Source organism: Carassius carassius, chromosome 23 (genome assembly GCF_963082965.1).
Source record: "Carassius carassius chromosome 23, fCarCar2.1, whole genome shotgun sequence".
In the NCBI taxonomy this organism is placed as follows: Eukaryota; Metazoa; Chordata; class Actinopteri; order Cypriniformes; family Cyprinidae; genus Carassius; species Carassius carassius.
Genome location: NC_081777.1, coordinates 28,638,122 through 28,651,204, shown reverse-complemented (window position 1 = coordinate 28,651,204; position 13,083 = coordinate 28,638,122). Strand labels below are relative to the sequence as shown.

At 36.7% G+C, this 13,083-nt stretch overlaps 2 protein-coding genes across 3 annotated transcripts; both read left to right on the top strand.

The window, feature by feature from the left end:
* Positions 1-25: 25 nt before the first annotated feature.
* glipr1b (GLI pathogenesis-related 1b) lies at positions 26-3,677 on the top strand. Of its 2 annotated transcripts, none has more exons than XM_059507194.1 (5): positions 26-518; positions 1,529-1,768; positions 1,854-1,969; positions 2,453-2,538; positions 3,261-3,677. In XM_059507194.1, the coding sequence occupies exons 1-5, from the start codon at positions 321-323 to the stop codon at positions 3,389-3,391; spliced, it is 771 nt and encodes a 256-aa protein (XP_059363177.1). In that variant the 5' UTR covers positions 26-320; the 3' UTR covers positions 3,392-3,677. The 2 variants fall into 2 exon arrangements, with proteins under 2 accessions (XP_059363177.1, XP_059363178.1); XM_059507195.1 differs by having other exon boundaries at positions 30-494.
* A 3,357-nt stretch (positions 3,678-7,034) lies between these two features.
* On the top strand, positions 7,035-12,754 carry si:dkey-30c15.17 (cAMP-regulated D2 protein). Its single transcript, XM_059506848.1, has 8 exons — positions 7,035-8,098; positions 8,563-8,764; positions 8,848-8,981; positions 9,059-9,186; positions 10,051-10,169; positions 10,823-10,963; positions 11,794-11,966; positions 12,084-12,754. Exons 1-8 carry the CDS (start codon positions 7,451-7,453, stop codon positions 12,534-12,536), a joined length of 1,998 nt encoding a protein of 665 aa, XP_059362831.1. The 5' UTR covers positions 7,035-7,450; the 3' UTR covers positions 12,537-12,754.
* The last annotated feature ends 329 nt before the right edge of the window (positions 12,755-13,083 follow it).

Sequence of the window (13,083 nt, the reverse complement as noted above, 5' to 3'; positions counted from 1 at the left end):
TCACGCTTTAATTTACATTTGGACAACGTGTGCGCGCGCGTGAACTCGGGCGTGAGGGAAGAAGACAAAGAGCCTCGCGCATCTTATTTTTTCGTGACATGGTGGGCGGCTGAGTTTCAGTCCTTTAAAAAGCCCCTGTACCAATTCAGACAGACAGACAGACAGACACAGAAAGAAAGCGACAGACAGAGAGGGAGAGATAAAGAGTGGGCAAATCCACGGCACCATGACGCACAGGTCAGCGCGTCTCCTGCAGTGATGCTCCATTGACTCATTTATCCAGAGCGAAGCAGCAGCGCGGCTCAGGACAGTCTCCTGCCATGGACTCTCTCGGCGGTCTCCTCTTGCGGGTATCGGTGCTTCTGTGCGGCTCCTGTTGCGTTCAGGCGCTCTTACCGGGAATAACGGAGCCTGAGTTCATCCGCAGGTGTGTGCAGGCGCATAACACGCAGCGCTCGCGCACCGGTCCACCTGCGGCCAGCGCGCGCTCAATGGTAAGACAGGTGTTCAGGACGCAGGTATTTCATGTTTCATTTTAGATTAATCATTCCGGATAGTATGCGTGAGTTCATAATCAGTCACGCATTTGCTCATCTTGTTTACTCATGCTCATCTACATTTGTGTGTTTACGTGTTTGTCTGTGAAACCCGTTGTCTCCATGTTCCACATTTTAAACGCTCGTGGTAATATATCTAAGCTATACTAACAGCATGTCATTTTGTTTTTGCCTCAGTGTTTGGATTTTATTAAAAAAAATTGCACAACCATAATTCTGGTTGCCATGGCAATTGAGAGATGTTTTTGTATGAGTGGAAAGGAAAGGCTCCCTATTGTGTGTGTATTGATCTGGATTGTTGTTTTAGCAGTAGTAGAAGAATGAAAAGAAAACAAAGGGTTTTTGTGATTGTGATGGTGCCTCAAGAGTCTCCTTGAAAGATATTCTCAGATATCTCTTCATCGTTGATCCTTGAAATGTGTTATTTATTTGATCTAATAACCTTTGTTTTTTAATGTTGCAAATATAAGCATTCTAGTAATATGTGAGCAAACAACTGTGGTTGAAATGGTTGAAATAAGTGAAATATTGTAGCACAGAACAACCAGATGTACAAGTACAGTGTTTCAGAATCAAATGTTCTGGCCTGTTCACACCAAAGTTTTAATAATCGTTCTAATTCTTTGAGAATAGGTAAATTCCCATCATAACTATAACAAAAATCACAAAGAGTAATTTGGAATCGCTCACTGAAATGTTGGAATCACTTAAGATGAACAATAAAAACATTGCCAGCCATTCGAACTCCATCCTGCTTTAAAGAGCTTGAGAATTTAGATTGGTGAATGACAAAACTGCAGTGCACGATTAGAATAAAGGATGATATTTTTCATTGGTGTGGACACTAAAATAGTCATCTTCTTTGGTGAGAATGTTGTACATTTTAGTGGCGCTTGTTCATCTAATCCTGTCAGTTATATCTGTTTTGTAATTTAATTGATGTGGAGTATTGTTTGTGTGTTTGTTCACAGTCCTGGGACAATGAATTGGCCAAAGGTGCCAGAGACCGAGCGAGACACTGCAAGGCCTCTCATCAGCCTGGGCTGGCACATTTTGGGCACCCGCTGTTTGGGTGGATGGGTGAGAACATCTGGCTGGGGGCTCCGTTTTCTGCCTTCTCAGTGGAGAACGCCATACACAGATGGAGCAAAGGCGGTGCTTACTCACTCAAAAATAACAACTGCTCACACTTGTGTGGCCATTATGCACAGGTATGTTCAGCTGTGCATATTTTTCAAGAATGAAAATCAAAGGTTTATCAGCCTCATGTATTTGTGCATGTATTGTGCTTTTCAGTTAATGTGGTCTACAAGCTTCAAGATGGGCTGTGCTGTAAATGTGTGCTCTAAAGGAATCGAAAACTTCTCCTCTCACCCGGAATCCACTATTTTCGTGTGCAACTATGGCGATACGTACGTTAGACTTTATATATTTGCAAAAATGCAGCCAAATGATCAAAACCAAGGGGATCAAGAAATTAAAAAAATATATCCAGTTTTTGTGTTTTTTTTGTTTAGAACCCAGTAGTGCCATAGAAGAACCATTTGTGGGTTTCTTAAAGAACCTTTCAGCAAACACTACTTTAAAGAGCGATTTTTTCCTTAGAACATCTAAATATTCTAAAGAATTTTTTTTTCACTATAAATAACCATTTTTAAAGCTTCTTAATGGATTTATCAATGCCAGTAAAGAACCTTTATTTTTAAGAGTGTACTGTATATATTTAACATATTATGGGAACATGTTGACTTTGTATCTATGGTGGTTATGACCATGAATCGCTCTGTAAAATAGTTTTTGCTCGATTTATAGTATTGTTCAGCGCAGGTCAAAATATTAGTGTCTGCCTTTTGTTGAAATGTTTAATAAAGTTATTCTATCATGCTCTGTTACAGGGGACACGTTCATGGTATTACTCCATATGTAGCAGGTGTGGACTGCAGCGGTTGTGGGTCAGTGATCTGCAGAGACAACGTCTGTAGTAAGAGCTTTCACAATTAAACATCACAATAACACTCGCACAATGTATCTTTCCGCACCATATATATGGATATATATAAAACATTATTTTACATTACATAACATTTGTATTAAATAATAATATACATTTTCAAATGAATCATATTTTTTCTATTATTAATAATATTTTATTTATATTATTATTTCAATAAAAACTGTTCATATTCACTGTACAAGAAAGCTACAGGAAGTCTACCTGATCCTACTCATTAAAATATTTTTTTGTGTAATCTAAAAAAAAATGGTGTAAAAACAATTTTTATTTATAAATGGCTAGTAAATTTCACAATTAATTACAAAGAAATGGTAAGTAACTTTGAATTAAATGTGCAATTTAAAATTGTATTGTCTTGTAAAACATACTTAAAAATCTATTTTTTATAATTGTTTTACAGCATAGCCATTATGAAGACATATTAAATTATATATATTGACTTGAATAAACCAGTTAATTTAGATGTAACTAAATTCACAGTATATTTAGTAAGTTTTTTGACTATTTTACAAAACATAATCTTATTTGTATAGGACTAAATAGATTTTTAGACAATCATGATTATATTTAAAATGGCTTGTTATCTTAATTTATCATTTCCATATTTATATCCACATTTCCTACATTTTCTAGTATGACGTCTTTCAAAACTACATCTTGCTCAGATATGCTGTCATGTCTCTTTACAGGATATGATTGGTTCCCTGGGTGGGACTATGGCCCGCCCTCTTCAGCCTACAGTGTATCCTATTGGCTGTCTAATCTTGGAACGTGTCTACTAGGAGTTTGCTGGCTACTCCACTTTTATGCAACACATTAATGTCATCCTGTGAACCTGTTCCCTAATGTCTCAAACTTGAACCTTAAAATTTGCATCTCTCCATAATTTCATTATGGCTGGATATTAAATTAGCAGTCACTCTGAAATAATAATAAGAAATATGTATAGTTTTCTTTTCTGCTGTGTGTAAATCCTTTATTTTAGTTCCATAAACACAGTAGGTCTGTAAATGCATTTAGAAAACTGGAATTTTCATTTTGCTTGTAAGAATTGCTATCATAAAAGTGCTAGTTGAATAAACCTGGGTTGATATTTTATACTCTTATTGCTGGTCTCATGTGTGATTTTCTAGGCTTCAGACTAAATCTCATTTCTAAAGTGTGTTACAACCTCTCAGGATTATGAAGCGTGAATATGACTGTGTGTGATAGTGAAGATACACATCAGTACAGTGCCTGTGAATTCAGCTGTTGTGTGTTTCACGCACACATAACCAACGTAGTCACGACATATTCCTGATGATTTTACAGTCACCATGGAAACGGGTGTACGTATAGCACACTGTAGGCCGTGAGTGAGAACAGCTATGAGTCACGAGTTACAAATTATGTTTTGAAGTAGTTGTGTGTTTATGTTTCTGAGTAATCGATCAGCAGTGCTCTATTAGTGCATGAGTAATGTGTCATTATTTTAGGATGCATGTACACCTGGGCTAATGATGACACATGAGGATGACTGAGATGAAGAGATTGAGAAATATTTTAATAATCTCATTAAAAATGCATGAGTCAAGTTCTTAGGCAAAAACATTTCATAAAAATGTTTCACCGGTGTCTGAATTGTTTTTTATTTTTTATTATTTAAGTCATTTAATGATGGTCCAGTTCACCCAAGTAAAAATCAATAAAATATTTCTGACACATTAAATACATGTTAGAGTACACATCTACATCATTTAATAAAATAAAGTAAGTAAGTAAGTAATAAGTAAGTAAAATATTTTGAGCCATGAATATCATAAAGGATTCTTGGGGTTACAGCATTTAAATTTTGAAAACCTGGACTTGTATTATGCCAAAATACTTTTTTAAAAAGCTTAAAATAACCTATAAATGCAAAACTAAAACTCAAAATGATTTTTAATTCAGAACTTTAAAACCTGCTGATCATATCATAGAAGCGATAGAAGAGCATTTTCCAGAAAATCACAGACAAATGTTTATTGTTGTATTTCTGTTTAATTCAGTTTCTTTGGTATGTTCTAGTTAGTCATTTCTTCTAGCCAGTGTTTGGAAAGTTACTTTCCAAATGTAATAGGTTACAGATTACAAGTTACCCTATTTAAAATTTAATAGTGTAACTATTACAATTACTTTATTAAAGTAATGTAACTTCTTACATTTGATTACTTTTAGTAATGATTACTTTTATTTTTACTTATTAAGTTTTTAGAACTACAAAATCAGATTTTAGCATCTCTTTTTACTTTGAAATCTTTCTGAGGTTAAATAAAGATTTAAAATCATGAAAATGTATAGTTTAATAACTATGACACTTTTTTAAATTAAATCTTTTGCAAAGCTATGACAGGAAACACTGGCATCTAACAATGCCTTGGACAAAACAATAATTTTAATATAAAGCATATACAACCCGAATTCCGGAAAAGTTGGGACGTTTTTTAAATTTTAATAAAATGAAAACTAAAGGAATTTCAAATCACATGAGCCAATATTTTATTCACAATAGAACATAGATAACGTAGCAAATGTTTAAACTGAGAAATTTTACACTTTTATCCACTTAATTAGCTCATTTAAAATTTAATGCCTGCTACAGGTCTCAAAAAAGTTGGCACGGGGGCAACAAATGGCTAAAAAAGCAAGCAGTTTTGAAAAGATTCAGCTGGGAGAACATCTAGTGATTAATTAAGTTAATTGATATCAGGTCTGTAACATGATTAGCTATAAAGGCTTTGTCTTAGAGAAGCAGAGTCTCTCAGAAGTAAAGATGGGCAGAGGCTCTCCAATCTGTGAAAGACTGCGTAAAAAAATTGTGGAAAACTTTAAAAACAATGTTTCTCAATGTCAAATTGCAAAGGCTTTGCAAATCTCATCATCTACAGTGCATAACATCATCAAAAGATTCAGAGAAACTGGAGAAATCTCTGTGCGTAAGGGACAAGGCCGGGGACCTTTATTGGATGCCCGTGGTCTTCGGGCTCTCAGACGACACTGCATCACTCATCGGCATGATTGTGTCAATGACATTACTAAATGGGCCCAGGAATACTTTCAGAAACCACTGTCGGTAAACACAATCCGCCGTGCCATCAGCAGATGCCAACTAAAGCTCTATCATGCAAAAAGGAAGCCATATGTGAACATGGTCCAGAAGCGCCGTCGTGTTCTGTGGGCCAAGGCTCATTTAAAATGGACTATTTCAAAGTGGAATAGTGTTTTATGGTCAGACGAGTCCAAATTTGACATTCTTGTTGGAAATCACGGACGCCGTGTCCTCCGGGCTAAAGAGGAGGGAGACCTTCCAGCATGTTATCAGCGTTCAGTTTAAAAGCCAGCATCTCTGATGGTATGGGGGTGCATAAGTGCATACGGTATGGGCAGCTTGCATGTTTTGGAAGGCTCTGTGAATGCTGAAAGGTATATAAAGGTTTTAGAGCAACATATGCTTCCCTCCAAACAACGTCTATTTCAGGGAAGGCCTTGTTTATTTCAGCAGGACAATGCAAAACCACATACTGCAGCTATAACAACAGCATGGCTTCGTCGTAGAAGAGTCCGGGTGCTAACCTGGCCTGCCTGCAGTCCAGATCTTTCACCTATAGAGAACATTTGGTGCATCATTAAACGAAAAATACGTCAAAGACGACCACGAACTCTTCAGCAGCTGGAAATCTATATAAGGCAAGAATGGGACCAAATTCCAACAGCAAAACTCCAGCAACTCATAGCCTCAACTCATAGTTTTGAAAAGAAAAGGAGATGCTACACCATGGTAAACATGCCCCGTCCCAACTATTTTGAGACCTGTAGCAGAAATCAAAATTGAAATGAGCTCATTTTGTGCATAAAATTGTAAACTTTCTCAGTTTAAACATTTGCTATGTTATCTATGTTCTATTGTGAATAAAATATTGGCTCATGTGATTTGAAAGTCTTTTAGTTTTCATTTTATTAAAATTTAAAAAACGTCCCAACTTTTCCGGAATTCGGGTTGTACACAAACCCAAATAGAAAATAAAACTGTTATCAAATAAACGTGTCCTAAACTGCTGAAACATTTGTCAGTTGTCTCATATTTTAGATCAGTCAATGCAATTTTGGAAAGAAATCAATCAAATCTGTGTGTGTGAAAATTTTCAGATGTGGCTGCCTTTGTAATCATCGCCTTTGTACAACTGTAAAAGATTACAGTTATATTTATTTTGAAATTAAACTATGTAATTCGGTTACATGTAACTAGTTACCCCCCCCCCCCCCCCCAGCCCTGCTTCTAGCTTGTTAATTAGTTATTTTCTCCTCTGATCCTTGGCATTAGTTTCTATTAGTTTCAGTTAGTTTGTGGTTTAAAGATTACCTTCCTTGGACTCTTGTCTCCTGTGCCTTTGTGAGTTAGCGTTACACAGAAGTACACTGACAACAGTAGCACTAATCTGACTGAGCTGAAGAAGTTAAAGCACAAACAGGTAATGGAGGCAAAATAAATGTAAATACATGAAAAAACTGCTTTCATGCTTTCGTAATCAATGCAATGTGATTCTGTTGTACCCTGAACTCTCACTGCCAGTAATCTGATTTGTTTCACAATAGCGTCCTTGTAACGAGTGTGAGAGCGAGAAATGTTTGTGAATGCAGGCCTGTGTCATTGATGTCACGAGAAATTCAACAGGCGCACAAGCCAGAGTCCGATTCCTCTACATTCTTACACTCGCTGTTGCTGACTAAAGATAAATGACAAATTTTACAGCATAAAACTTTTTGCAAGCATCTGTTTGTGGATCTAGGCAGCTGAGATTCTCCTGTTGAAGTAAGTGGAATTAATTCTGTTCTGATTGACTCGGAGGTTTGAAAAGCCATCATGGTGTTGTTTGGCACTACATTGATTGTGGTCACTCTACATTCAATCATGCCAATTGTGAGTGGAAGACTGAAAAGTGAAACTCAAACTGAGACTCAGGTTATGATTTTTCACATCCCAAACACTGAACATAAAGAAGAGAGCTTGGATGATGTTTTTCTAGATGGACCCGCTTTAAACCCATTCAGGAGTCTAGACTTTTATGCTGGTGTTGATGAATTTTCAAGAAAAACTGTGGCTGAATCGACTGATATGCATTCAGTAGCTGATTCCATATCAACCAGAACTGAACGTGACAGTAAAAATATTGTACACAAGGAGCCTGAGATTGATGAGAAGTTGAATAAGGTGGGATGTGATGGTAAATGCATAATTAATTCACTGGATAACACCTCCTCTGATGGCTTGAAAGATACCTCTAGTGGAGATCCAGTGGTCATTACGCATCTCGGGCAAGTTCGTGGCCGTACTTTGGATAAAGCTCATGTGTTTTATGGGATTCCTTATGCAGACCCTCCTGTGGGGGACAAACGCTGGGCTCCTCCTTCATACGTGTCACCTTGGACGTACACATATGATGCTACATTTCCCCGTCCTGCTTGCATGCAGGTGTGTGCTGGTGAGTTCTCACGGATGTGTCCTCCTAAGGTATGAAACGCTCACATTTACAAACCATCCACAAATTAAAGCAGTGCATTTAGAAAATTATAGTATTACATTCATATATTTAATGTCCTGGGCAACAATAAAAAAAATTCTGTCTTACAGGTGCGTGTTTTTAAAGTTTATCAATACTATTAAACTTAATAATGTAATTCGCCCTGCCACTTGTACTACAAAGACATATAATGTATAAGGACCCAAATATGGGCTGTGTTGACTTGGGCCTGTTTGTAACCACCTAGTAATTTTCTAGCAATGCCCTAGTAACCATATCACAAACATACTAAGAAAGACCACCTAGCAATGCCCTGGTAACCATCTAGAAACCACATAGCAGCACACTAATAAAAACAAAGAAAGAAACTAACAAACTCCTAATAATGTCCTGGCTACAACCTAGCAACACTCTAGAAACGATACAGTGGATGTGAATGTTTGCATTTGCACAGGTTAGCGAGGACTGCCTGTATCTAAACGTCTTTGTTCCTGTGAGCGTCAACCTGTCGTTGCCGATGGTAAAAGCCCTGCCAGTGATGGTGTGGATTCACGGCGGTGACTTCATCGCTGGCTCCGCCTCCAAACCGCTATATGACGGCCGCTTCATCAGTAACTATAGCAACACAGTAGTTGTAAACATGGAGTATCGTCTTGGTTAGTCAAACTCATTTTCCATATTGGTGTGCATGATGACATCTGACTGATCCACTTCCTAAGATGTTCTGGTCAATTTTTAGGTGCGTTTGGCTTCTTAGTCACAGGCAGAGATCCCGAGAGCTCTGCAGTGGGGAATTATGGGATTCTAGACCAGCAGGCAGCACTGCGCTGGGTCCAAGAAAACATTGCAGCTTTTGGAGGCGACCCAAATAAGGTATCAGGGAACACGGGGGTGGATGAATGACGACAGTGTGAACATCTAATTACAGTATATTATATCTGTGTATGTAGGTTACTCTGTTTAGCGAGAGCGCTGGAGCCCAATCAGTGTGTCTTCATCTGATGATGCAGAGCAGCGAGTATTTGTTTAGACATGCAGCCATACAGAGTTTACCATTCTCTTTGCCACTGAAAACCAGGTAAAACACATATAAAACAGTAAGTTCTAAACCCGTAAGGCCTTTCGTTCATTTTCAGACCACAGATTAAGATATTTTTGATTAAATCTGAGAGTTTTCTGACCCTCCATAGACAGCAAGGGTCCTACCAAGATCAAGGCACACAAAAATTACAAAGAACATCGACAAATAGTCCATGTCACCTAAACCGTAATTTTATGAAGCTACGTGAATACCCTTTGGCGGGCAAATAAAACAAAGATAACAACATTATTCAACAATTCTTCTCCAAGTCACCCTCTGCCTCCATTACCAGGAAAGTACCACAATGCATGCGATAAATATCTTAATTTGTGTTCAAAAGATGAACAAAGATCTTATGGGTTTGGAATGACATGAGGGTGAGTAATAAATGACAGAATTAAAATTTTTGGGTGAACTAACTCTTTAAGCTCTGTCTCAAATCCTGGTCAAGCTGCCTCGTGGCCTGGAGCCAATAAATTGAAAGGAACCTTTTGCTAATAAACATTTAACACATACGAATATAAGGTAAAATAATTCATTTTGATTCATCTGAACTATTTAAATAAGTTTTTAATAAACATTTTTCTCACCTCATCCGTTGGACTGCTATCCTGGATTTATGCCTTGGTGCAGTGCATTCTGGGATTGCCTTCTCTCTCTTAAGAATACATATAATGCAGTTTTTTTTAATCTCAGCAAGACAAGGTATCTTGTGTAATTTTGCTTACCATTTGCATTGGTTGCACATCTATGCCATAAAGCCTTTCAGTTCACTATGTTTTGGAACAGAGCCTTAGCTTATAGATCAACAATGAAAGCATGATGAAGCTGCTGCTGCTGATGGTGCTTATTATTTTGCAGATGGGATGCGATGAAACTGGGCTGGGATTTTGCTAAACTGACTAATTGCTCAGCATTTGATCTGCCCTGTCTGCGCTCTCTCAGCTCACACGACGTGCTCAATGCCCAGGTTAAATCAGGTACATACTCACATCAGTGTTATTGATAACTAAATCTTGAAATTAATAAGTTTTTTTTAATTTAAAGAATTCTGAAGTAAAATAAAATTTAAATATTAGATGGAAATTATTAAATACTTGATGTACCAGAAAAAAAAAAAACATTGTTAAAAACTATAAACATATTTAAAAATAATAATAATAAAAATGACAAAACAAAACAAATTTACAAACTTAAATTTTGCCAAAATAAAAAAAATAAATAAATTCAAATTCTAAATATTACCAAAAACTGTAATTGTATATCAATAATACTTAAATGATTTGAAATAAAAGTAAACTCAAACTAGAGAGAAATATTAAAACTACTAATAAAAATGCCAAATGCATAACCTTACTACAACTTAAAAATTACTATTTAAATAAATTGATACAAATAAATAAATAAAATTAATAAATATGATGAATAAAAAATATGATGATTTTATTATGTGAAAAAAGAAGCATACAGATGATATATGTTTATCTGGGACAACAGTCAAATTTATAATTTAGTGAACAATTAATAAAATATCTGACTGCAGAATGATGCGGCTGGCAATAAACATCGGACATACACGTACAAAACATGTACACTGTGAAACAAGCTAAAATCGAATTCTGTGCTTTTGAAGGTTCTAAGATCATCAACCCCTTCCGTTTCCTGGAGGTTTTTGAGACATGGGGACCATTCGTTGATGGAGAGCTGATCCAGGAACAGCCAATCACAGCCTTCCAAACAGGCCACTGGCAGAGTTACAAGCCTGTTATACTTGGTTTGTGCTTTAACAACAACATCAGCATATTCTGGGTTAAACATAAGATAAGCTATCACATGTTGTTGACCACAACAGAACATAAATGCTGTGGGATAAATTTTATAAAGGAATAACCAAAAATGAAAATTTGCACAAAAAAAAAAAAAAATGTACTCACCCTCACATCATCAAAGATGTAGATGATTTTCTTTGACAGAACAGATTTGGAGAAATGTAGCATTACATCACTTGCTTAACAATGGTTCCTCTGCAATGAATGGGTGCCGTTACAATGAGAGTCCAAACAGCTGATACAATAATCCACAAGTAATCCACAGCATTCCAGTCCATAAATTAATGTCTTGTGAAATAAAAAGCAATTTTTAAAGAAACAAATCAATAGTTAGGACATTTTTAGGTTCATTCCATTGTTTCTCTATGCATAATAAAATGGACTCATATATTGGCCAAAAGTGATGAAGTCAAGAAGTCTTATTGGTGGATTTGTGTCTTAAAACATGCAGCTTTTCGCTTCTCAAGATGTTAATTGATAGACTGGAGTGCTGTGGATTACTTGTGGATTATTTTGATGTTTTTATCAACTGTTTGGACTCTTGTTCTGACGGCACCCATTCACTGCAGAGGATCCATTAGTGAGCAACTGATGTAATGCTACATTTCTCCAATCAAGTTCCAACAAACAAACTCATCTACATCTCAAATAGTTTGATGATGAGTACAATTTTAGTAAATTTTCATTTTTGGGTGAACTATTCTTTTAATCTGGATTATTCAGTAAGGTTAGCATTGTTTTTCCTCAGTCAGCTCTCCTCTGGTCTGTCCTGTAGGTACAACCTCTGAGGAAGGCGTGACCTTTGTGTACAGCGTTTTCAACCGCTCCGTATCAACGCTAGAATGTGTGCTCTACACTGTCGCCATTTTTAAGCAACATGCGCTTAAAATTCTGCACAAATATATTCCTTTCTACCGAAACCAGGACAGAAGAGTGATGATTTCACAAGTAAGACATCAGTATTCTTCAGATAAAACAACTGCAAGACAGACAGCACAAAATAGAGGTTAGGCTTTATGTGTTCTCTTACACATCTTGATCTTATAAAATGAACCTGTTTTGCAGATTGTCACGGATTACATGTTTCTGTGTCCTACTCGATGTTCTGCTCGTTCTGGAGTGAGAGACGGTGGAGCCATTTGGTTGTATGTATTTGACCATGCTCCATCTGATCACAACATATGGGCGGGGCTTCCGTTCTGCTACAATCGTACCTGCCATGGGGCGGAGCTTCCCTTTCTCTTTGACTCCGCCCCCAGTACTAACTTCACACTTACTCCTCAAGAGACCCTTCTGGCCAATCGGATGGCGTGTTACTGGGGAACGTTTGCCCACACGGGGGACCCAAACTCTCGAAGTGAACAGACGCACTTCTGCACACAGCAGAGGCTGCCGGTTTGGCCTCGGTACACGGCTTTAGAGGGCTGGCCCATCCTGAACCTGACTCTGCCCTCACACCCACAGCATGGGGACAGGGACCATTTCTGTGACTTCTGGGATCGGCTGGACATCTATTGAGTGGAGGAGAGACAAGATCAGACCGCTAACAATTTTGATAAACTCTTTGCTATTCATTAACCATTCTGCTATTTCTTTTTTAAATTCAAATCTCATCTTTATATATTATCAGTGACTGGGCCAGTGTAATAACAAAATTCTATTTTTAAAGTATTATGATTCAAAAGTTAGGAGTAATTTTTTCATGTTTTTGAAATATCTCTTCTTCTTCTTCAGCTGATTTTGATCAAAATTTGATACTGTATTTGATCAAAATACAGTAAAAACAGTAATATTGTGAAGTATTATAACAATATTAAATTTAAATTATTACAAATTTAAATCATAAACTGTTTTCTTGTTTAAATACAATTTAAAATGTATTCCTGTGATACAAAACTGACTTTTCAGCATCATCATAAAAGAAAATCATACTGATCCCAAGCTTTTGAAAAGAGTAAATTTCACTACTTTTATTGACTTAATAAATGTCAGGCTTTAAAAAAAAAAACTCAGAAAACAGTGATTTTGAACTTTTGTTTTAAATAATTAGAATGTATAATGCACA

Excerpts from the sequence above, each read along its gene's own strand:
- si:dkey-30c15.17 (XM_059506848.1), top strand. The coding sequence starts at position 7,451 with ATGGTGTTGTTTGGCACTACATTGATTGTGGTCACTCTACATTCAATC. Across the intron at positions 8,099-8,562 it reads CACGGATGTGTCCTCCTAAG|GTTAGCGAGGACTGCCTGTA; the intron begins GTATGAAACGCT and ends GCATTTGCACAG. Across the intron at positions 11,967-12,083 it reads GAAGAGTGATGATTTCACAA|ATTGTCACGGATTACATGTT; the intron begins GTAAGACATCAG and ends CCTGTTTTGCAG.
- glipr1b (XM_059507194.1), top strand. The coding sequence starts at position 321 with ATGGACTCTCTCGGCGGTCTCCTCTTGCGGGTATCGGTGCTTCTGTGC. Across the intron at positions 1,769-1,853 it reads TGTGTGGCCATTATGCACAG|TTAATGTGGTCTACAAGCTT; the intron begins GTATGTTCAGCT and ends TGTGCTTTTCAG. Across the intron at positions 2,539-3,260 it reads CTGCAGAGACAACGTCTGTA|GATATGATTGGTTCCCTGGG; the intron begins GTAAGAGCTTTC and ends GTCTCTTTACAG.